At 46.4% G+C, this 24,571-nt stretch overlaps 1 protein-coding gene across 7 annotated transcripts in view; it reads right to left on the bottom strand.

Annotated features, from left to right (window-relative positions):
• Positions 1–2,967: 2,967 nt before the first annotated feature.
• The window catches only part of PRKDC (protein kinase, DNA-activated, catalytic subunit), a 157,877-nt gene continuing 136,273 nt past the window's right edge, over positions 2,968–24,571 (bottom strand). For 4 of the 7 annotated variants that reach the window (XM_021089419.2, XM_085022415.1, XM_085022414.1 and 1 more), the window contains 16 exons: positions 22,147–22,340; positions 20,906–21,086; positions 20,248–20,414; positions 17,679–17,890; positions 16,351–16,438; positions 16,125–16,268; positions 13,978–14,182; positions 12,563–12,630; positions 11,889–12,109; positions 11,638–11,730; positions 8,158–8,247; positions 7,893–7,964; positions 7,621–7,822; positions 7,006–7,194; positions 6,277–6,416; positions 2,968–5,070 (listed from right to left, as the gene is read on the bottom strand). In XM_021089419.2, coding sequence (XP_020945078.2) covers positions 4,866–5,070; positions 6,277–6,416; positions 7,006–7,194; positions 7,621–7,822; positions 7,893–7,964; positions 8,158–8,247; positions 11,638–11,730; positions 11,889–12,109; positions 12,563–12,630; positions 13,978–14,182; positions 16,125–16,268; positions 16,351–16,438; positions 17,679–17,890; positions 20,248–20,414; positions 20,906–21,086; positions 22,147–22,340 — 2,471 coding nt within the window. In that variant the 3' untranslated portion in view covers positions 2,968–4,865. Of the gene's footprint in view, positions 5,071–6,276; positions 6,417–7,005; positions 7,195–7,620; positions 7,823–7,892; positions 7,965–8,157; positions 8,248–11,637; positions 11,731–11,888; positions 12,110–12,562; positions 12,631–13,977; positions 14,183–16,124; positions 16,269–16,350; positions 16,439–17,678; positions 17,891–20,247; positions 20,639–20,905; positions 21,087–22,146; positions 22,341–24,571 lie in introns of those variants that run through there. The other 3 variants (XM_021089420.2, XR_014843848.1, XR_014843847.1) reach the window with 3 other exon arrangements.

The raw sequence follows: 24,571 nt of genomic DNA, 5'->3' as shown, positions 1-24,571 counted from the left end.
GGTATCCACCCTCACAAATTATTCACAGTCCTGGGAGTCCTATCTAGAACAATCAAGTAAGACGGAGAAAAAAATACCCATATCTGAAAGGGAAAGGTAAAATTATCACTACTCCCAGATGATGTAATCTTAGCTAGGAAAGCCCCAAAGACTCAAGTTAAAAGCTATTGGATATAGACAATGAATTCAGTAAATTTGTAGGATGTAACAATCAATACACAGGAGTTTCCACTGTGGTGCAGTGGGTTAAGAATCTGACTGCAGCACATGGGTTAAAGGAACTGGCATTGCTGCAGCTATGGCACAGTTTGCAGCTATAGGTGGGATTCAATCCCTGGCCCAGGAACTTCCATATACCACGAGTGTGGCCATTTAAAAAAATATCAACACACAGAATAAGCTTCATTTCTATATACTGAGAAACATCTGCAAAAGAAAACTGTCCTACAGCATAAAAAACAGTATAAAATGTCTAGGAATAAATTTTAACAAGGAAATGAAAGATCTATACAATGAAAATTATAAGAAACCCAAAAAGACACCAAGAAGTGGAAGGACATCTTGCATTTATCAGATGGAAGAGGTAACACTGGAAATTTTCCTGCTACCCAAAGCCATCTATACAGTCAGGGCAATCTCTCTACAAATCACAATGGCATTTTTCACAGAAATATAAAAATGACTATTCTAAAATTTATACAGAACCACAAAAGCCCCCCCCACAAATAGCCAAAGCAGTGATGAGAAAAAAACAAACCCAGATCCATCACACTTCTTGATTTCAAACTATAGTAGAAAGCAACAGTAATTAAAACAGTATGAGATCTGCAACAAAAACAGACACATAGACCCAATGGAATAGTGCCCCCAGAATTAACTCCTCACATATATGGTCAAGTAATATTTGATAAGGGAGCCAAGAGTGAGAAAAGCAAAATCTTTTCAACAAATAGTGTTGGGAATAGTTAAAAAACACATGCAGAAATTAAAAAACACATGCTACAAAATTTGGTTGTGATGATTGTTGTATACCTATAAATGTAATAAAATTCATTGAATAATTTAAAGAAATAGAAAATCTGGATAGATCTGCAATAAGAGATTTAATTAGAAATAGTAATAATTAAAAAAAAAAAAACCTCTCCAAAGGAAAGGATGCTTTTGCTGGCAAATTCTACAAAGCACTGAATGAAAATCAACGCAAGTTTTTCTCAAACTCTTCCAGAAAATATCAGAGAAGGGAAAACTCCCTAACTCATCCTCTGAAAGCAAAGTCAAAGAGGTTCTATAAGAAAACTACAGACCAATAATACCCCTTATGAACACTAATGCAAAAATCCTCCACAAAGTGCTAGGAAATCGAATACTATAGCATGTCAAAAGGATTACTCATCATGGCCAAGTGGGATTTGTCTTAGCAATGTGGAGGAGGCGGGGGCTCAACATCGAATATCAGTTATGGTAACATTAGCAGACAAGAGAGAAAAAACACAGGTTCATCTCAACTGATGCAAAAAAAAAAAGCATTTGACAAAATTCAACACTATTTCTCGATAAAAACATGGAGCAACTTAGAATGGACTTCCTCAACTTGACATTTATGAAAACCCATAGCTAAGATCATATTCATTGGTGAGAGGTTAAAACTTTCCCTTCACATCAGAAACAAGGACGCCCACTTTCACCACTGTTATTCAATACTGGGAGTTCCAACCAAATCAATCAAGGAAAAAAAAGAAATGGCATTCAAACTGGAAAAGAAGAAGTAAAACTACCTCCATCATAGTCAGTGATCCTCTATATAGAAAATCCCAAAGAATATACAAAATGAGTACTAGAGCTAATAAATTAATTCAGCAAAATTTCAGGAGAAAAGACCAACACACAAAGTCAGTTGTTTTTCCTATGTGGCTATAGCTTTGGCATAGGCTGGTGGCTGCAGTTCCGATTCAGTCCCCAGTCTGGGAACTAAAAGAAAAAAATGAAAAATAAAGGAGTTCCTGTTGTGGCTCAGCAGGTTAAGAACTAGACTATTATCCATGAGGACATAGGTTCAATCCCTGGCCTTGCTCAGTGAGTTAAGGATCAGGTGTTGCCACAAGCTGCAGCATAGATCGCAGATGTGGCTTGGAAATGGTGTGGCTGTGGCTGTGGTGTAGGACTGCAGGTGAAGCTCTGATTCAACCCCTAGCCCATGAACTTGTGTATACCACAGGTACAGTCCTAAAAAGAAAAGAAAAAAAAATGTGTTCCTGTACAGTAGCAATGAACAATCCAAAACAGAAATTAGGAAACTATATAATACAAGATATAATAGCATCCAAAGGAATAAAATACCTAGGAATAAATTTAAACAAGGAAACTGAAAAGTAGAAACATCAAAAACTAGTAAAAATTACAAACCAATGCTGAAAGAAATTAATCAAACCAAACTCTAGTGGCCTTTGCTTTTCAAATAGCCAATCCTTAAATTCCTCAATTTCATAATGTTCAGAGAGAGTAAGTACCACCCCCAAAGCTGGGCTTTCACTTGAACACACAGCGAGTACTCCAAAGTTCAAAAATATCCACCTTTGCAGAAGTTACTGGTCATTAGTCAGCCTGGGAACTTCCTTATGCCACAGGTGTGGCCATAAAAAGAAAAGAGATAAAAATATTAAAATGCTTTAATAACTTAATAAAAATATGCTTAATATTTTCAGGTTTCCTTATAATCAGTAGAGATGTCTTTTACTTCCTGTTTTCCAAGCCAAGCATCTTTATTCAGCAGGGATCACAGAGCTTAAGTGTGAACCAAAGTGTGAGCAGGACACAAACCCTCAGTGTGGAGCACTGCCCACCCCAAGTGACTGGCGAGGATTTCAGGATGCTGCAAAAAATCAACTTTGTATTATTCACTTCACTGTCATGGGGTCCCGCTGAATTTTCAAGAAGAGAATGTTGAGAATGGCCTCAGACACACATTCATCCGTCATGATGAACTTTTATTGATACAAATAGTAGTCCCTGAGAAAGGGGGTTCCCATGATACAGGGATCAGGGAACAAATCTAGCATTGTCAAGACTCAAGGAAAAATTATGGTTAGTTGTTACAGAAAACAAAATACAACACTCAACACTAAAGTGGCTTGTTTTGCTATAGCAAAAACACATTTACTAGCTCATATGTGTAGGTACTGTTTTTCAAACCATGATCACTTTTTTGTTTAAAATAAAAAATTTCTTTCAATGAATAGACACTATTTGTTGATAAAGGCTTATTTTAATGCCATAATGCCATAAACCTGTATTTATCAGAATAAGTTTGTTAAATAATATAATGAAATAATTTATAAGATGAACATTTTTGCTTTTGACATAGCATAAAAACTATACACTACTGTGGGTTAAAAAAAAAAAAAAGCTTTAATGTTCTTAAGAGTTACTATTTCTCAAAATCATACAGAAGTTTCTAACTATAAGTGTTGGAAAAACACAAAAAGCTCAAAGCCAGAGTTCCCATTGTGGCTCAGTGGTAATGAACCTGACTAGACTCCACGAGGATGAGGGTTTGATCCCTGGCCCCACTCAGCAGGTTATCTGGTGTTGCAGCGAGCTTCGGCGTAGGTTGCAGGTGTAGCTTGGATTCTGTATTGCTGTGGCTGTGGGGTGAAGGCCGGTGGATACAGCTCACATTCCACCCCCAGCCTGGGACCCTCCAGGCGACGTGGGTGTGGCTCCCGGTGGGGAGGGCTGGGGCAGCCAGAGGCTCTGTGACGTAGAGAAAGTCATTTCTTCATTTTTAACTTGATCTTACTGCTCTAGAATGCATGTTTTATCTCCAAAGAAGACTCATTTCAACAAGCATTTCTTTTATTTTCCTAGAACTGGAATGCTTAGTGTCACCCCTCTTGTCATACTTGAAATTTCTGAACTTCTCCTGAGTCTGGGATGCAAAGCCCTTTCTCTCCCTTTCTATTGTGATCAAAGCAGCAAGAGTGCACACCAAAACCGAGGGTTTTGTTTTGTTTTGTTTTGTTTTTTTGTCTTTTTGCCATTTCTTGGGCCGCTCCCGCGGCCTATGGTGGTTCCCAGGCTAGGGGTCTAATCAGAGCTGTAGCCACCGGCCTACGCCAGAGCCACAGCAAAGCGGGATCTGAGCCACATCTGCAAACTACACCACAGCTCACAGCAACACCGGATCCTTAACCCACTGAGCAAGGGCAGGGACTGAACCCGCAACCTCATGGTTCCTAGTCGGATTCATTAACCACTGCGCCACGACAGAAACTCCAAGACTGAGGTTTTTACCTCCTACATCTTCTCTCTGCTCGAGAGCAATTCTGTCATAAAAGATCAAAACTAGAAGAAAATAAAGTGAAAGAAAAAACCCTACAAAGTTATCCTAAAATGTCAAATACAATCATTTTTATATGATAAGCCATAATCAGAGCCTGACCTGTTCTTATCTCTGTGTTCCTAATACAATATAACACCCTCCCAGTTACTGTCACAAAGTCTCAGGGAGCAAGTCTCCTGGGTAATTACCAATGGGAACACTGCATGGAATGCCCACACACACACACACCGTCTCCCCCAGTCCTGGCATTGGTAACCTGTGATACCCTTCATCCAGTGCTGGCAGGAGGCTGGCTATATGCTTCTCTCTTAAACATCCATGTGAGCCCTAAGCCTAATCTGTGATTATGACCCAACCCTGTACACACACCAGCACTCACTTCTCTGTCATGACCTTGATTAAACTTGTCATACAGGAGTGTGTCACTAAACAGACTCCTCTTCAGGAAGCGCAGCTCACGGATCGCTCAAAGTTCAGGGCACACTTCAAACATTCGCTGTGCCCGATCTGCTGACTCATCTGGACCTCACATCCAGGGTTCCCACCCTTCCCAAGTTCTGCCAAGGATGTTGGGGTCTGTTGCCTGGTCAATGAGGCACTTGACCTGCACCTCTTCTGAAAGTCCACTCTCTGGCTCCTGGGCCCGAACGTTGTGATCACTGCTTCCTCGAGCTACGGCGACATAATCTCTGAAAGCAGGCGCCTTCTCATGGCCCAGAAATAACTCATCACTGGAAAAAAGGTTCAACAAATATGAAGATACAAACCATGCATTATTTTTCCTGTCATCACATAGGGCATTTCTGTTGCTCGTAACCCTGAAGGTAAGAGATCTGATCTGTAGGAAGACAGAGCGTGACGGATGCCATGAACGTCTGTCTACAGGTGTTTGTGTGGATTCGCACTCTCACCTCTCCGGGGTTCATACCCAAGGTGGAGGCAGGGTCACATGGTGACCCCACGGTTAACTGTTCGAAGAACTGCTGCACTGTTTTCCATCCCCACCAGCAACGTCAGAGGGCTCCTCACCACCCAGCTCGGTAACAAGCTGGTGTGTGGTCCAGCAACCCCAGTGGGTGTCAGGTGGAATCCCACCTGCATTTATCTGATGACTAATGACCTCGGCATCTTGCCAAGTACTTACTAGCCATCTGCATATCTTCTTTAGAGAAACGTCTTTTCAAGTCCTTGGGTCATTTTTCAATTGGGTGGTCTTTTTATTCTACTCTAAATTGTTAGTGTTCTATACACAAGTCCCTTATCGGCTAAGTGACTTTCAAATGTCTTCTCCCATTCCATGGGCTGTATTTTTACCTACCTGAGGACATCCTGGTATTTACCCCTGTCTCCTAAGTATTTTGCAGCCTTTGCTCATCGGTCAGGGCCTGACAGTCTGAATGAACTCTGTATGTAGTGTGCAGACATTGCACCTTCATCTCTTTGCCATGTGCTGGAAAGACCACTGAATGGTCTTGGCACCTTTGTCAGAAGACCACTGACCACAGATTGCCTTGCACTATTAATTAATCGTGAAGGCCGACTTTGTCTCCTTCTTGCGAATCATTTCTATAAATTCCTGTTGGTTTCAGACCTCAGCCAGAACCAAGTTAAAGGTAAATGGACCTGCACACTTGCTGACGAGCCCCCGTGCTATGTGCACCTCGGGGCTGTGACACCAGGATCTTATTTGTCCTGAAAAAGGACCACAGCAAACATAAAACCTACATCTCCTTGTGCCAGTAAAGATCTTCCTACAACGTCTAGGAATGTGTCAGAGTTGGGACCGGGCCAGGCCATGGCGAGGTCGGCCCCCACACGCTCCGCTGCTTGCTGGTAAGCAGGGGTGACAGTGCTGACGCCACAGGCCAAAGAGAGACACGCGGCACTTGGTGACCCTTCAGGAAACACCAGGATTTTATCCACAAACAACATCTTACCAAGTAATAACGGCTGGATTGGCACCTGCTAACTTTCTCTTCGCGTAATGTACCTTCTGCCGGGGGTACCAGTTTTTTTCAGTCACATTTACTTTTTGAAGCCACGAGCCTCCTTTTTTCAGCATTTTCTGTTCAAAATTCTAAAGGGAAAGAACATGACTTTATCTGCTTATTGTAACAATATATGATCACATTCCAACAGATTAAACAAGTAATGATCTTCAAATAAACAAATCTCTGTAATGGTGGAGGGATCTGTGGCTTTTCATGGAAACCCTTGTGGCGGAACACATAACTGTGACAATGACCATGAAGGGCTGAAACCACGCTCCCTGTGAAGGACGCTGCTGCTGGGCCTCCTTTAGGGGCTGTGTTATAAAGAACCCTTGAAATTTAAGAAAAAAGCAGCATCTGGCTTTATGAATTTCAAGCCTCATGTAGAACAGATATTAAAGTAAAAGTTGTCTCAGAGAGAAACTGAACCAAAGGGTTGGAAATATTCTCAATTGAAACAACAGGTTTTTTTTTTCCAAATAAAGGTTATGTCTCTTGTGTGATTTTCAAGCTAAATGACCCCAAATGTTCATTTCAAAGAAAAAAAATGCTGTACATAACAACAAAAGAATTTTGGTAAATATGATAGGATACACTTCTATCAGATAACAGGAGATGCCGGCTCAATCGCGGTGTGCTGTAATAGAGGTGAAAAGTGTGTAGAAACAACCTTACCCTCCAGTCGAAGGACGGCTCCTTCACAAACACGTCCATGGTGGTGATGAGCAGGTCTGGGCGTGCGCGCAGGGCCCTCAGCGCACACACCATGACACTGCACACAAGCCCCGTTTCTTTTAGCGGTAACATGAGGTTGATGAACTGGCGAGTCAGGCGAAAAGGCATCAACTCGGGCACCGGCAGAAACTACAGAGAAAACGGGGTGTGTCAGAGGCAGCAGGTAGGAGCCAGGCCAAGCAGACCCCATGGCGGTGGCCCACCCAGGGGAGAGCACATCTGCTCTCTTCCTAAAAGCAGCCCCAGGGTGTGACATCACCGTGCCTGAGGCCACAGAGATGGAGGCTCCGAGTGTGACGTCAGGAAGGTTTGTGTCTTTGCAAGCTGTTTGGTGATGGGGCGTTGTCAAACCTCCCACCTTCTTACAGGAACACATTTTTCTTAGCTCTGATTATATAATTAACTTATCATCACTCCTTCTACAACCTGTGGATAAGGCTGAAACAAAGCTGCAATTTTCCCTTTCTGCAAGAATGTCAACTTTAACGACAATGACAAACCGTTTCCAGAGGGGTCACAAGGCCAGACCCGTCGAGAACAGCAGGGCGAGCTCACCTGGGTGGCTGATCCAAATGCGTGTCCAAAGTCAATTCCAATCACGCCGCCCGTCTCCAAGCTCACCATGAAGTTGTTCAGATGCCTGTCTCCGATGCCCAGAATCCAGTGGCCAACGCACAGGAGCGCGTGGGAGCTGGCGAAGTGAGAGCGGAGAGCCAGGAAGGCCTCGGGGCCGGTACTCATCCTCAGGAAGGCCCGCCTGCAGAGGGAGAGTCCATGGAGCCTCTGCCCTAGGCCCCGCCAGCTTGTAAAGCCAGAAACACACTTACTTTAAGAGGTCGGCTGGCACCTGACTCTCTCTTTTTCTAAAAGATGTGACTGTCTCAGTGCGACTTGCTCCCCTATGATTTAATAACAGGAAATGTCTGATTAGAACAAACTTCTCGTGACTCGGAATTTAAAGTTCTCTGTTAGGCTGAAGCCCAAATATCAAATAACTAGATTTTAATTTCTCTGAGGCCAAAAAAAAAAATAGTGTAAATGCAACTTTGAGAAGAATGACTTAGTACAAAGCAAAGTCGGAAAAGCACTTACTTAAACATGAGCATGTAGGCACCAGGGTCCCGCCGCCCAGACATCCTCATCAGCCAGTTTCTATAATCATGGGCTGGTGCTGTGGGGCCACTAACACACAGGAAAAAGGGAGTCGGCAGCGGAAAGATATTTAGGGTTAGAGGATTTCAGAGGCAGAGGTCACCAGGAATTCATTGAGCAACAGGGAAAAGTAAATATGACTTTTAATCGTATTTAATATTAACAAAGAACTCGTGCTACACTGGACCTAGACTTCCAATCTATCATTATTTATTCTTATTTGCTCCTGAAGAACCATGGCTATTTCCTGTGCAAAAATTCAGGTACAAAGCAACTGAGTACAGTAAACTTCCCACTTCATACAGGGAGGAACAAGAGGAGCTGAAAAGCGTGTGGTTCCGAACAGCTGCCTTCTCAGAGAGGCCTCGGGCAGGACAGCTCCCCGGGCGACTAGAGCAGAGCAGGCAAGTCACTTCCACAGACAGAACAGCCCCAAGCTATATAAAAATAGACACTGCTTTTGTCATTATTTAAACACTCTCTCTCTCTCTTTTTAACAATTTCCAGTATGCAGATATACAACATCCGTAAAGTGCAGTGAAGTATTTTCTTAAATGACAATGGATTTAAACTGAATTTGAAAAGCTGTTTTCAATAATGTGTCACAGGCAAAAAGCATTGTCTGGCCAGTTTAAAAAAATACAAATATGATATTTAGCCACTTTGGGGTTGGCGTCAAAAGCTTAAGTTTTCTTGGAAAAAAAAAAAATCTAAAGAACAACTTCAGGACACATTGCTTAGTAGTTAAATCATGTAAGGCGAATCTTTTCTGAGCTGCTTCTAATAAGTTAAATTCCATTTCCATCTAAATTCTCTCCCAGTTTCAATTAGATGAAAATACTTATATGGGGAAACTGCAACACGTGAAGTAAGAAAAACATAGCAACAATTTTAGAAGTAGAGGTTGGAAGTGCCTTGTTTTATTTATTTATTTTTTAGGGCTGCACCTGCAAGTTCCCAGGCCAGGGGCCACAGCAACGTGGGATCTGAGACACGTCTGTGACCTACACCACACCTCACGGCAACGCTGGATCCTTAACCAACTGAGCAAGGCCAGGGATCAAACCTGCATCCTCATGGTTACTAATCAGATTTGTTTCCCCTGAGCCACAACAGGAACTCCTGGAAGTGCCTTGTCTTGAAAAGGTAGCGGGAAGTTCCTGGTGATCTAGCAGTTACGCACTCAGCGTTGTCACTGCTGTGGCATGAGTTCAATCCCTAGCCTGGGAACCTCCACATGCCACAGTGAGCCAAAAAAAAAAGGTGGTGGGAAGTAATTTATACACCACCGGCTGGAAAAGCGCTATGCACCCCATTGACAGTTGCGCTGGCCTACACGCTTCCCACGCTTTCCCATCTTAAAAGTGGCAACAGCTGTGGGAAAGGGAAAGTCACTGTCCCAGTGGGATCTGGCCCCCTGGGTGGCAGCACGAGCGACAGCTAGGATTGCTGACCCCAGGGGAGCTGTTCACCAGTGTCCTTTTCCTCTAGGGAAAGCAGGAACAGTTCTAGGGAAAGGCCTCGAATGACTGAAATTAAACATGGTAGACACTGCCCTGAGCAGCAACTGTTACCCGGGAATAAGAGTTTGATGAGAACAGGCTAAGAAAACACTCCCAGGAAATAACACGAGGACAGTGAAGAGAAATGGGCCTTAAAGCTATTTGTGACCTTCTTCTCTCCCTCCATCCTACTGCTGGTCACCAAAACTGCTTCAAAATGTCTTTAGGTCATGCTGTCCTTATTTTTCTTTACATAAACAAAAGATAAATCTAAAAAACATTCCTAGCAGAACCATTCACAATAGCCAAAACAAGGAAACAACCTAAATCCCCATCAACAGATGAATGGGGAGTTCCCAACATGGCTCAGTGGTTAACAAACCTGACTAGGATCCATGAGGATGAGGGTTCAATCCCTGGCCCTGCACAGTAGGTTAAGGATCTGGCTTTGCCGTGAGCTGTGGTGTAGGGCACAGACGAGACTCAGCTCCTGAGAAGCTGTGGCTGTGACAGCTGCAGCTCTGATTTGACCCCTAGCCTGGGAACTTTCATATGCCTCAGGTGCAGCCCTAAAAGAGAAAAAACAAAACAAAATGAATGAATGGATTAAAAGATGTGGTACATATACACAATGGAATACTACTCAGCCATAAAAAAGAACGAAATAATGCCATTTGCAGCAACATGGACGGAACTAGAGACTCTTATACTAAGTGAAGTAAGTCAGAAAGAGAAAGACAAATACCATGTGATATCACTTATATGTGAAATCTAAAATATGAACCTATTTATAAAACAGAAACAGACTCACAGACATAGAGAACCGACTTGTGGCTGCCAAGAGGGAGGAGGGAGAGTGGTATAGACAGGGAGTTTGGGGCTCGTAGATGCAAATTATGACATTTAAAATAGATAAGCAATGAGGTCCTCCTGTACAGCACAGGGAACTATGTCCAATCTTCTGAGATAGAAGGAAACAGAATTTCATAATGGAAAGTAATATAAAAAAAGAATATATATATATGTATGACTGAGTCATCTTACTATACAGCAGAAACTGGCAGCACGACTTTGTAAATCAACTATACTTTAATGAAAAATAAATAAAAATATTCCTGGAGTTCCCATTCTGACTCAGCAGAAATAAACCTGACTAGCATCCCTGAGGATGTGGATTCAATCCCTGGCCTCGCTCAGTGGGTTGGGGATCCAGCATGACCGTGAGCTGTGGTGTAGGTTGCAGACATGGCTCAGATCCTGCACGGCTGTGGCACAGGCCAGCACCTGTAGCTCTGATTCCACCCCTAGCCTGGGAACTTCTATATACTGCAGGTGCAGCCCTAAAAGGCAAATAAATAAATAAATCCCTGATTTTAAAAATACATGTTCACTGTAGAAAACTTGGAAAATACCAAAGGATAAAAGAAAGTAAAAAGCACCTGGAGTTCCCCTGTGGCACGGTGGGTTAAGGATCAGGCATAGTCGCTGTACAGATTTGACCATTGGCCCAGGAATTTCCACATGCCACAGGTGCAGCAAAAAAAAAAAAAAAAAAAAAAAAGGCCGCACCTTTATCATGAACTAAGCACCAATAAGCCCACCTTTACCACTTATACACTGGAGTCAGTTCACCCCTCTGGCCTCAGCTGCCTCAGCTGTATGGACGCAACAAGAACACTCACCTTGTAAGATTTTTCTTTTTCCCCATCCTTTTTAGAAATTCTGATAAAACACATGCGACCATTGAACCCTGAACTCCATTTCCTTTATTCCCCCAGCTAGAGGCAGATTAAAGCACAGGCCAGGTTGTGGCCAACAGCGCTAATTAATGAGACCCTAAAAGGTCCCCAGTGGGCCCAGGCTGGGGAGCGTGTCGGGGGAGGCAGAGCCGGAGAAGGAGCCCTCAGACTCGACGTACCTGGTGTAAGCCGCCTTCTCCTCCTGGGACATGTTGCTCATAAGAAACTCCTTCAAGGTGCAAGTATTTTCAATCCACTCGATCAGCCCCAGTCTGCAAGGGGAGGGCGGTTATGCACACACGGCCTCCTCTCCCTCACCGTCTCCACGAGGACGTGCCGCACGGGTGACAAGCACCATCCCGCCAGCTCTGGCTGGTGACCCCCACCCCCGCCTGGCAAAGGGGTCGGGCTTTCCGCTCGGCTGCGGCACCTGGAGGTCATGGGTACCACACGGTACGTCTCCAGCTGCAGGCCCCTCTGGCTGCAGGCGGCGTCGCGGGCCAGCACGCCATTCATGACCTGGAGCAGCTGCTGAACGCGTTGGTCCTGCCGCAGGTCCTCACCGCCCTTCACCAGGAAGGGGTAGTCCCGCTCGTCGTGACCATGGGCCACGATGCGCTTCGGTTTCCGGAGAGAAGCCATTACTTTCACCTGTAAAAATTGAGAAGCATTTTAGGTGAAACCGGGGGCAGCACAGCATCTGTCACCAAGGGCCTGCGAGGCTGCTGGGCTGTCCCCAGGGACACAGGCAGGCCACAGAAGAGGGATAGACAGTGAGGGCGGCCAACCTCCCTGCTCCCCGTTCCCGCCCAACCATCATGGCTGAGAAATGCCACCTTCCTGGTGACAAAGCAGCTCACAGCTGGGCAGCCTCACAGCAGGCCGCTCATAACACACCAACTTCTTACAATGAGTTCATGTCTACACACGTGTGTAACCAACACACACACCCCACACACCCCACTTATTCTTTGCATTACTAGATCCTCAAATACGATCAAAAGGCTGGAAATGTCATATGAAGGTCGCTAAGTTCCTCTGAGGGACATTAAGCGACTCCTGTGCCCAAGGTGCAGCTGGCCACCCTGAGGGCCCCTCACCTACCCGCTCGTCAAACCCGGCGATGCGCGCGTGGTACTCGGGCAGCGGCTTCCCTCCGCCGTCGTACTGACCTGAAACCAAACACAGGGGCCCGGCTCGGATGCCGCTGGTGGCCGAGCCCTGAACTTCCCAGCACACCCATGCACTGCTGGGGTCCACGGCCACTGTAGCTGCCACTGGACTGGCCGCGGAGCCGCTCTGGCCAGTAGAGTCCAGCTGGACGAGGCCAGCAACCCTGCCCCCAGCAGAGTCCAGGGTGCATCAGGAGGCCCCAGCTCCCTGCAGTCGTCCTGGGACCGAGTGGGTGCGCAAGGCACGGTTAGTGTTCACCATGTGGTCTGTTATCCTCGTGACTGGAGCAAGAACCTAAGTCACCATGCTACCGTTTTTCATAATCTCACACGAGATGTGAGAAATCCCACTGTGCTCACATCTGACCAGGACACTGCTGCTCTGTCCCCACTATCACCCTCCCTCCTCCTGAAGGTGTGTCTGTAGCACCACCTCATCACTTCACGTGCGACCAGCATGTGTCCCAAGAGGTGACATGCACTCTAGCTGTGCAGACACAGTTCCTGCCTTTTACAGATCCCGTACCTATAAAAATTGAAGGTCTGTGGCAACCCTAAACTGCCAAAAGACAGGTAGCATTTTCCAGCTATAAAGTTTTTGTTTTTTCTTTTAATGGCCAAACCTGCATCATAAGGAAGTTCCCAGGCTAGGGGTTGAACTGGAGCTGCAGCTGCCAGCCTACACCACAGCCACAGCAACACAGGACCCAAGCCGAGTCTGGACCTACACCACAGCTCACAGCAACGCCAGGCCCTTAACCCACTGAGCAAGGCCAGGGATGGAACCCACATCCTCATGGACACTATGTTGGCTCACTTAATCCTCCAAGCCACAATAGGAACTCCTATAAATTATTTTTTAATTAAGGCCCACACATTATTTTCAGACTCACTGCTCTTGCACACGTAATAAACTTGAGTAAGCGTGAGCACAACTTCATGTGCACTGGGAAACCACCTGCTTTAATTTGCTTTGCTGCCATGACCGGGGCCAAATCTGCAGTATCTCTGCCGCTGCCTGTGTTTTATTTCTGAAGAGAAGTTATTTGGGGGCAATATGTGGTATGTTCAGAGGAAATTACCAGTTCTTACTATTAGTGGATGGACATCTGAGCTCTTGTCATAATCGGGAACGTAAGAGAACTCTAACTTAACTAGACATTTGCTAAGTGTACTCTTCATAGTAAGGGTAGATTTTCCTAATGGCGAAGGATACATGGAATTTAAAATTCTTTTGAAGAAAAGAAAACAGTAGAGACTGGATAGCACTATCTTGGAAATGAAGAGCTCCTGCTGCAGCAGGACTCCCCTCAGAGGCCGCCTTGTGGTCCCCGCAGGCCAGCTCACCAGGAACCTCCAGCTCGTCGCGCAGGGCCTCTGCCCGGAAGTCACTCAGCCAGGGCGAGAACTCCTTCAGGTTCCCCGGCGCCTTTGAGGCCCTGCCCATCCTCTCAAGCAGTGAGCTGGCGATGACACTGAAGTCTTGGAGCCTCATGCCGTGCAGCTTGGAACCTCCTCGTCCAAAGTGCTTATCAAATTCTTTTCCAAAAGCCTGAAATCCATAATAATTTACCTTAAGTATTACTGTTTAGTTTGGACTCCTTTTTAAAAATTTAATTAGTTTATTTTTTTGGCCACAACCATAGCATATGCAAGTTCCTGGGCCAGGGGTCAAACCTGTGCCACAGCAGTGACAATACTGGATCCTTAAACTACTCTGCCACAAGGGAATTCCCTAGTCTGAGCTTCTAAAAAGGTTCTACGCATATTATGACTCTTTAAAATAAACAGGTACTCAGTGATAACTGGTTTTTTTTTAATGTAGTTTCACTTGCCTTGAATGTTTCAACACTAAAGCACTGAAGCCTACTTTCCGTTTGTTTCTTTGGTGCCTTTGAAAGGATGGAAAGGGTGATGGCTAGGGGTTTAACTGGAGCTGCAGCACACCCATGCACCCAGCACACCCATGCACTGCTGGGGTTCAACTTTTGGGCATAAATCCTAACAAGGGCTTTTTAAAACTTGGGAAAATCCCAGGAATTCCCTTGTGGCTCAGCAGGTGAAATATTCGACGCTGTCACTGCAGCAGCTGGGTTAGATCCCTGGCCCAGGAACATCCACGGCTGCAAAGACAAACAAAAGGAAGGAGTTCCCATCGTGGCTCAGTGGAAACGAATCTGACTAGCATCCATGAGGATGCAGGTTCAATCCCTGGCCTTGCTCAGTGGGTTAAGGATCCGGCATTGCCATGAGCTGTGATGTAGGTCACAGATGTGGCTGGGATCCTGCGTTGCTGTGGCTGTGGTGTAGGCCAGCGGCTAAAGCTCCAATTTGACCTCCAGCCTGGGAACTTCCATATACCAGTGTAGCCCTAAAAAAAACAAAAAAAAAAAAAAAAAAAGAAGAAGAAAACTTGGCAAAGAGCTTAGTCCCTTAACCTCTGTGTGTCTGCTATGTACCTGCTGACCTAGAGCATTATGGTAATAGGAGTAACTGGACAAGGTACAAAATTAAGGCAGTAATTCAATAAAAATGAACAGCCCACAATTCCTCACTGGAGCAAAAGAGAAAAACATAAGAAAGAAAACACTTTCCCTTAGTGAGGATCTTTCAAGCCATTATTTTGGATCATAAACCAATATAAATATTATTTGGATAATTTGTATTTCTAAAAGCATTTATTATCAGAAGTTCCCTATTTGGAACATACCAAGTCATTCTTTGTATTGTTTCTACTCAAATACTATTTAAATTATAATCTCGACATCAAAATTTTTTTAAAAACCTGAAGAGTGTATTACTAATGATGACTTATAGCTGTCAAGATTTACCTGATCGTCTTTAATTAGAAATGTTCCCCCCAATTTAAAACTAACCCCACATCATGAAGCTGGTATAAATGAAATATATGCTCCATTTTAGACAACCCAGTACAGGAACAGTGACAGGTGGAGGGCCCGCTGTGTCGGGGGATGGTGAGGAGGCGGAGGCGGCTCCGGGCAGCTGCAGAGAAGGGATGGGCCCCCCCAAACACACACACACACACACACACACACACACACACACACACACACACACACACACACACACACACACACACACAGGGGGTCCTGTCCGCCCTGACGCCCCAGTTCTATGTATGCACTGGGGGCAACTATGCAGAGGCCCTGGACAAACTAAGCGCTCACAGGGGCACAATCAGCCCACAGCAAAGACAAGTGCCTTTCTGATGTGACGTGCACATCGCTCTGAGAATTACAAACCCTAGACTACATGAAACCTTCGCATCTAAGGATCGGACCGAAAGCACAGAATGTAATAAACCCTGAAGTTTTACCCATGGCCCCACTTGGCATCATCTGACCTGAAAATACGCCATCGACAGCTTGCAGTGAGCGCAAGACGGAAAAGAAGTTTACAAATTCAACAGACATTTAAACCACAATTACTATCCAGTCCCGTCCAATGACTGCACGTGTAGCCGTCCACCCTACCTGAATAAACCGCCTTCGAAAGCTCCCCAGGCCCGGGACCTGTGGGTCTCCCAAGGCTGCGTACATTCTTTCATACATCTTCTCAATCTTCTTTTTATTGACAGGGGTTTTCTCTAGTTCAACCTTCATGTCCTCCATCCAGTCCTGTGCAGAAGGAAGGAAGTCAGGCCGGCTGCAGGCAGGGCTCACTGGGCTGTGGCTCAGGCAACAGAAGCGGTCATGCTACCTGAAAGAGCATGTCGGGGTTGGACAGCTGCTCCAGGGCGTTAATGAAGTCCTGAACCACTCCTCCTCGGTCCAACTTAGCCTTAATCCTAGGAAAAAAACCACCAAGCTGAGATGCTCAAGCATCTTCCAAGGATCAAGGCCTATAATTTATATGCATATGATTACACTTACGTATAAACTGTACTTCACCAGTGACATAGCCTAGGGAAGGAGCAATTTAAACCTTCTGTCCAAAACAGAGGTTGCAGAGAGTGTGCCTCTTATGCAGAAGGGAAGTCCCTAGACAAGGCCAAGCCAAGCCCCTGGCAGATGACATGGGCATTCTGGGGCACATGAGCCAACACATCCAGCTCCTCAAGTTATGTGATGAGAGCAAAGGCCTTCTGGACATGCTGTCAACATTTCTCTTTCAAGAAACTGATCAGCTGAAGCTGGTCTGGTGAGAGAAGACAGGGGCGGGGGGCAAGGGGGACAACCACCCCCACACCACCCCCCCTCGCCCTGCCAAGCTGTGGCGAGAGCTGTGCCTTCCTCTGCCTCGTCCCACAGAAGCAAAACCGTCCAATGAGGCAAATCAGCTCTTGACAGAGAAGGTCACTAAAATATCGTGCATTTACCAATGTTCCGGCTGAAGCCCCATCACCGGCTCTGGCAACTGCCCCCACTCACAAATCAAAAGAATTGAAGAAAATGACACTGAGTCTTAATTAAGAAGAAGGGCCCCCAGAGTTCCCATCGTGGCGCAGTGGTTAACGAATCTGACTAGGAACCATGAGGTAGGTTGCGGGTTCGATCCCTGGCCTTGCTCAGTGGGTTAACAATCCGGCGTTGCCTCGAGCTGTGGTGTAGGTCGAAGGTACGGCTCGGATCCCACGTTGCCGTGGCTCTGGCGTAGGCCGGTGGCTACAGCTCCGATTAGACCCCTAGCCTGGGAACCTCCATATGCCAAGGGAGCGGCCCAAGAAATGGCAAAAAAAGACCAAAATAAAAAAAAGAAGAAGAAGAAGGGCCCCCTGGAGATTAAGAACAATTTCAGGAACCGACCTCAGAAAGCACCCATCTAGTCAGTGTCTCAGCCAACAGATTACTAAGGGCACAAAGGTAGAAATGCTTCATGAATGTAACATTTTAAGATGAAATGTGTTTACAGAAGGAAGGAAATTCTACAGCAAGTAACACACCAGGCAGATAAGCCTATAAGCAGGTGTCTAAGAGCTCCCACCCTTGACAGCAGCTCTAATTAACTTGAGAACAAACATAGGCCCGGACCACACACTTTTTTTATAAACGTTCAATGTTTGATCAACCTAATTTTTCTTTTATCACCTTGCCACAAATTCCTTGTTCTTATGACCAGCGGAAGTGCCTTTGAAGGAATAGCTTTCGCTGCTTATTATGAATGGGTAGATGATGGCCTGTGGGTAGTGGTCAGCAATGTCCTCCACAGTGCGCTGGACAGCGATGGCTTCGTCCTTGTCCAGCAAGGCCACCATATGGCTGATCCAGCCGATGAACTGCCAGCAAGGAATGGATGAAATCTGAAAAGAGACCTGGGACTTAGTCATGAGGAAGCATTCAGCCTTCCTATAGCAGCACTGCGTGTCCACTGTGGAAGTGCCCGTGTATATACAGCATGAGCACAAAACAGACAGAGGTCTAGAGAAAAAGCCTGCTCACCTCTCCCTCTCGGTTCCTGATCCACTGGGAACCAGATCCTCCCCAGGCTGTGCACAGAGCCTCCCTTTACAGGAGTGGGATCAGATGAGACGTGCCACTGCTGGTTTTTTTGGATTTACCTTATTTCTTTCAGCATTTGGACAGTATTCCTCATTTCACTAGTGCTCTATAATGAACTTTTAGGGTATTTTCCAATTTTTGCTATCACAGATAATCCTACAATGGACAACCCTCTATGTTTATCTCTTTGTACTTGTGCAATACACCCAGAGGAGAAATTCCTAAACAAATTCCTCAATTCCTTTTTTTTTTTTTTTTTGGTTTTCAGGACTGCACCTGCAGCTTATGGAAATTCCCAGGTTAGGGGTTGAATCTGAGCTGCAGCTGCCGGCCTACACCACAGCCACGGCAACTTGAGACTTGAGCCAAGTGTGCAACCTACACCACAGCTCATGGATATGCCGGATCCTTAACCCACTGAGCAAGACCAGGGATCAGACTCGCATCCTCCTGGATCCTAGTGAGACTCGCTTCCACTGAGCCACAACAGGAACTCCTTCAATTCCTTTTTACTTTTAATGTGAATATTAATTGAAAAAAGCATCACTAGATTTCCCTTAAAGAAGATGTTTCCAGTTTTCAGTTCTAAAAGTGTATCAGATTGACTACTTTCCCAAATCCTTTCCAACACTGGACACGATCAATTTTTAGGAGTTCCCGTTGTGGCTCAGTGATTAACGAATCCAACTAGGACCCGTAAGGTTGTAGGTTCGATCCCTGGCCTTGCTCAGTGGGTTAAGGATCCAGTGTTGCCATGAGCTGTGCTGTAGGTCGCAGACGTGGCTCAGATCTGGTGTTGCTGTGGCTGTGGTGTAGGCCGGTGGCTACAGCTCTGATTAGACCCCTAGCCTGGGAACATCCAAGTGCCGTGGGTGCGGCCCTAGAAAAGACAAAAAGAAAAAATAAAATAAAATAAAATAAAATAAAATAATTTTAAACATATTGTCAATCTAAGAAGTGGAAACTATCTGCCTTTAGTCTATATGTTTCATCATGAGTGAGGCTGGACAGCCTGTGTCACCAGCCCTATGTGCTTGGATCCGCGCAGGCCCTCTGCTCCCCTCCCAGGCTGCTTCCTCCGGGGACCGCAAGCCTCCCCTGTCTCTAGCACGTGTGGCAAATATTTTTCTCCTAGTTTTTCTCTCCAACTTTGTATATGGTTATTTTTTAATGATAGAAGTATCAAATTATTTTCCTTTAGGGTTCTTGGTTTTTGTCTCTTCACTCCAAGACCATTTAGAAATTTTGCTCAGATTTTCCTCTAATGCTTTTCCAGGTGTTCATTTCAAGATAAAACATGATGCACCGGGGATGTTGGTAAAACCAGGAAGGACGGAGGCTGAGGCAGCCGTGAGCACAAGCCAGCTGCCCAGCTCAAGTGCCGTGACAACACTGCCCACCATCCCACTTACTTCCTCGCAGACTCAAAATGCCATCTTCATTATCTATAAATACCGTCTGGGGAAAAAATAAAATCATAACTTACTGAAATATTTATCTTTGAGAAAAACGCCTATGTGCTGCATTTTTGAATTCACTTGAATCTCCTGTCTAGGACCTACTGGAAAGTCCTACCACGCAAAGCACACAGACACTGAGGCCTGAGCTCAGCAACCGGCACTGTTTATAAGCCTGCTGTGCAAGTCAACAGCAGCTCGTCACCCTTTCTGAACCACGACCTTGCTCATTCAAAGCTTGGCCCTATTTTCCAGTTAACCATCCAGAGAAGCCACAAAGGGGCCTTTCTGATGCCCTTCCGCCATCAGCTACCCCTGCCTGGCGGAGAGACCAGCCTGGGCGGGACCTCGGATCCTGGGACACCCGCTGAAATGTTCTCCTTTTCTCGCTGCGGAGCAGTGACCTGAGCGTTACAGATGCAGCTCGGTCCTGACAGGCAGCTGACTGTGGGCCAGGGCTCCATTTGCCCGGATGCCCCACCTCTATTTCCTGGGTCCTTGTCAGATGCAGGGCTCAGATCGACAACCACAGAGGAATGTGGGTCTGACACTCTGATGACATGTGTTCTTGGAATGGAGCACAATTCAGCGGTGAGGAAGTGCCGCGGTAAACACACTTCTCACGTCCCGCGTCTGGCTGGAAGCAGGCCCGTGTCCTCAGGTTCAGTCTCGCTCCCTTCCGCCAGAACGAAGGCACTGACCTCTCTTGTCATCAGGCTCAGGGTCTCCTCTGGATGCTGCTCCACTATCTGCAGGAGCCTGGGGAACTTCAGCCGGGCTTCGCTGGAGTCTAACTTCAGAGCTTTCAGTGTACTGTCCACCACGCGGGCTGGATATGCCTGCACGTCTGCAGACCCAGACCGGAAGACTGGCGAGGACAGGAAAGGAGAGACAGTGTCAGCGGACCCTGGCAGACACCAAGTGCAGATTCAGCAATGGCGACATTCCCCTCTGGGCTCGCGTTCTGTGGTCACCATGCCCTTTCCAACAACTACACCAGCTCCACAGACACCAACACGGGGCTGGACTGTGTGTACGGCTTCTGTCCGAAGCTCCCCTCTTCCATGGGGGGAAGCCCAGCTTGCTTCCTGGCTGGAACAGAAAAGGCAGTGCAGCCGCTGGTTACTGAGCTCATTCCAGGAGCAGGATGCTGGCCGCAGAAGCCACTGACACACGTGTCCGTTAAGCCAACAGAAGGACGGACAGCCTGACTCTGCTCAATCGCAGCCACAGTGCGGGCACTGTCACAGCCTCTTAAAAAGACAGGGCTTCTCTGAGAACGTGAGTCATTTAAAACCAGAGGAAAATGGAAGGACGCACAAGACCCTCAGACTCTGTGCTGATGCAGGAGACACTCACCGGCCGGGCCCTCCTCCTGCGTGCGGAGCTGCTGGTCACAGAACTCGGCCAGCGTCAGGTAGGCATCTATCATCGCTGCCACGGGCCCCTGGCCCTGCGTGGAAGGCCCGGCCTCCTCCTCCACTGTCCGCACAGCCTCCGAGAGGTGGTGGAAGGCTCTCTGGTACAGACCTGCAGCCACCTAGAATTCAGACCCCGAAACCTGAGGGGGCCTGGCTTCCGCACCAGGACCCATCAGCCACGGGCACACAGAAAGCTGGTCAGGTGCACGGGCCAGTCTGCCCAGGCTGGGAAGGGCCTAAAGCCCAGGATAACGCAGCCCCCAACCACATGTGGCTGAACAGCCCTGGTCACAGGCTGCGGGCTGAGACACTGGGGCGGGGGGAGGCGTTGGCAGGGACACTGTGGGGGAGGCTGTGGGCTGGGACACTGGTGGGGGTAAGCAGGGACACTGGCGGGGAGGAGGCTGCAGGCTGGGACACTGGGGGGAGGAGGCGGGGACACAGATACAGTGAGTGGGACACGGCAGGATGAGGAGCACCCAGGAACCTCTGAAAACACAGCATCACCTGAGAAAAGTCAACAAAGCCACAAACTAAATAAACAAGCAGAGGGAGTTCCCGTCGTGGCGCAGTGGTTAACGAATCCAACTAGGAACCATGAGGTCGCGGGTTCGGTCCCTGCCCTTGCTCAGTGGGTTAACGATCCGGCGTTGCCGTGAGCTGTGGTGTAGGTCGCAGACGCGGCTCGGATCCCGCGTTGCTGTGGCTCTGGCGTAGGCCGGTGGCTACAGCTCCGATTCAACCCCTAGCCTGGGAACCTCCATATGCCACGGGAGCGGCCCAAGAGATAGCAACAACAACAACAACAAACAACAACAACAAAAAAAAAAGACAAAAAGACAAAAAAAATAAAAAAATAAAAAAAATAAACAAGCAGAAAAGCTCATTCTGCCATGAGCAAGTGGGGTGTCTATGGGACCAGTGGTGAGACTCCAACAAGAGGATTCATGGAAGAACTGCCCACATCGGTCCATCACAGACTTCCCATTTTTAAGACTAAGAAAAATGGTGTCATTCAAATAACCAGGATACACACAGAGTATGTCATTTTTCCAATAAGAAACTTGGCTGTGGGTAACTGTCAAATACACCTTAAAAACACAAAGCAAGAGTCGCAGCATCTTTCTGCAGCAGTGTGCAGGGTAGAGACACACACGGGTGTTCAGAGCTCACTCCCACCTCCTCTGTGCCCTCTGAGCTGGATCCAGAAAGCTCCACGACCCTTCTGGCCTTGCTCGCCTCGATTTCTGCAAGGCAGGCGGGCTCGCTGCTGAGCGCGTCAGCCATGATCCGGTACGTTGTGCCCAGGAGAACGTTCTGGTCCCAGGAGGATGGAAGGTTCCCACTTGAGTCGCTCAGAGTGCTCTCACCTGCTGGTTAAACACACACCCACACCACACAATACACATCACATATGCACACACACGCACACATACACCACATATACACACACATGCACCACATATACACACATATGCACACATACACCACACAATACACATATACACACATGCACCACATATACACACATACATACACACACACCACACAATATACATATGTGCACGCATACACAAACCATGTATACACGATACGCATCACATATACACACATATGCACAAACACACCACATACACACACACACACGCTCACCACATACACACACATATGCACAATACACACCACACACACACACCAGGCAATAGACACCACATATATACACATACATACCCAGACACACACACATATACACACACCAACCACATGCACACACACAATTTTTTGAGAAGTGAATACCACAAATTAAAAAGAAGATATTCATAATGTACAAATGCTATTTTCTATTAAGAAACCAATTAAAATAAATCCTGAAGATATAAGAAATTGACTTCAAGCATTGGGAATTTCTTGAACTCACATTAATGAAAAACGTTCTTTGTCAACAGTGACCACAGTTGATCAAGGCTCAACAATCAAAACACTGAATACATATCTTATCATGTCACTTATGATGGAGGATAATGAGAGAAAAAGAATATATATACGTATATGTGACCGGGTCACCTTACTGTACAGCAGAAAATTGACAGAACACTGTAAACCAGCTATCATGGAAAAAACAAATATCATTTAAAAAATAAAAACAACACTGAATACACTGTCATTCAAGCATTACCCTCTGCTTTTCTCAAAGCACCTCTGTTGCAGAGAATAGTCAGGGCTCAAATGCCCCCTGCATCTACACTAATGACCCAGTTTTGTTTTTGTTTTTTGTTTTTTGGGTTTTTTTTGCCTTTTAGGGCCACACCCACAGCACATGGAGGTTCCCAGGCTAGGGGTCTAATCAGAGCTGTGGCTACCAGCCTATACCACAGCCACAGCAATGCCCGATCCGTGCCATGTATGCAACCTACACCACAGCTCACGGCAACGCCAGATCCTTAACCCACTGAGCAAGGCCAGGGATCGAACCCGCATCCTCATGGATCCTAGTCAGATTCGTTTCCACTACGCCATGATGGGAACTCCATGACCCAGATCTTTAAACCTACAGCCGATAAAGCAACAGTGACCAGTGCAGTCCAAGGTCTAGGGCTGGTCTTGCCATGTGGCGCTAACTCAGCTCTGGTCAAGCCTGCAGCTTGCAGAGGTCGAGAAGCAAGGGCAGCCACCCAGGAGGTCCAGACAGCCACACTCCTGTGCCCTCAGACAGGTGATCACAGGAATAGCCCTGCACATTTCCCAGGGCTGTTACCAAAAACAAGCAATTACTGTCACCAGGATTAAATGGTATCTCAGTGTCGGCAAACTCCTCCCCACCCCACCCCCAGCCTGAAAACCATCAGAAATGGCTGAGCAATCACAGGATGATTTCCGATCCTGAGGGCACTGTGGAAGTGCGTCCCAAGTCCCGCTGCACCTGGAGGCAGTGCCCGATGGAGTCAGCTCAGGACCGTAGCCCTGGACGTGTGCATGCGACCCGGGCCACGCAGGCCCCTCAGCCTTAAAGGCAGTGTCGTCAGAGGAAGAGAAGAGGCTTTCGTGTTTAATTTTTAAGGCAGTTCTTACATGTAAACACAACATTTTCAGAATAATTAAATATTACATCCAAAATTTGGCTAGGTATTAAAGAGAACATTTTTATTACTTTTTGTTTTTATTGAAGGAGAGTTGATTTACAATGTTGTGGCCATTTCTGCTGTAGAGCAAAGTGACCCAGTCATACATGGATATACACTCCTTTTCTCACGTTATCTTCCATCATGTTCTACCCAAGAGATTAGCTATAGCTCCCTGAGCTGCACAGCAGGACCTCACTGCGTATCCAGTCTAAATGTCATCGTCTGCATCTAACCCCAAACTCCCCATCCATCCCGCTCCCTCCCCGTCAGCAACCACAAGTCTATTCTCTATTCTGTGAGTCTGTTTCATTCTGTATACAGGTTCATTTGTGCCATATTTTAGGTTCACATGTAAGTGCTTTCATAAAGAGCACATTTTTTATTTCAACTTTACTTTGTAAAGAAATAAAAGCTCCAGAAGTCATATTCAATAGTATGATTAGGACACAAAGTATCTTGGCTCTAAATATTTATAAATGTTT

The sequence above is a fragment of the Sus scrofa genome, chromosome 4 (genome assembly GCF_054392235.1).
Source record: "Sus scrofa isolate SSC_HxYL_T2T_F1_AM1 chromosome 4, Sscrofa_HxYL_maternal_Yorkshire_Landrace_v2.0, whole genome shotgun sequence".
Taxonomy (NCBI): Eukaryota; Metazoa; Chordata; class Mammalia; order Artiodactyla; family Suidae; genus Sus; species Sus scrofa.
The sequence above is the reverse complement of the archived record's forward strand: the minus strand, read 5'-3'. Positions and strand labels throughout refer to the sequence as shown.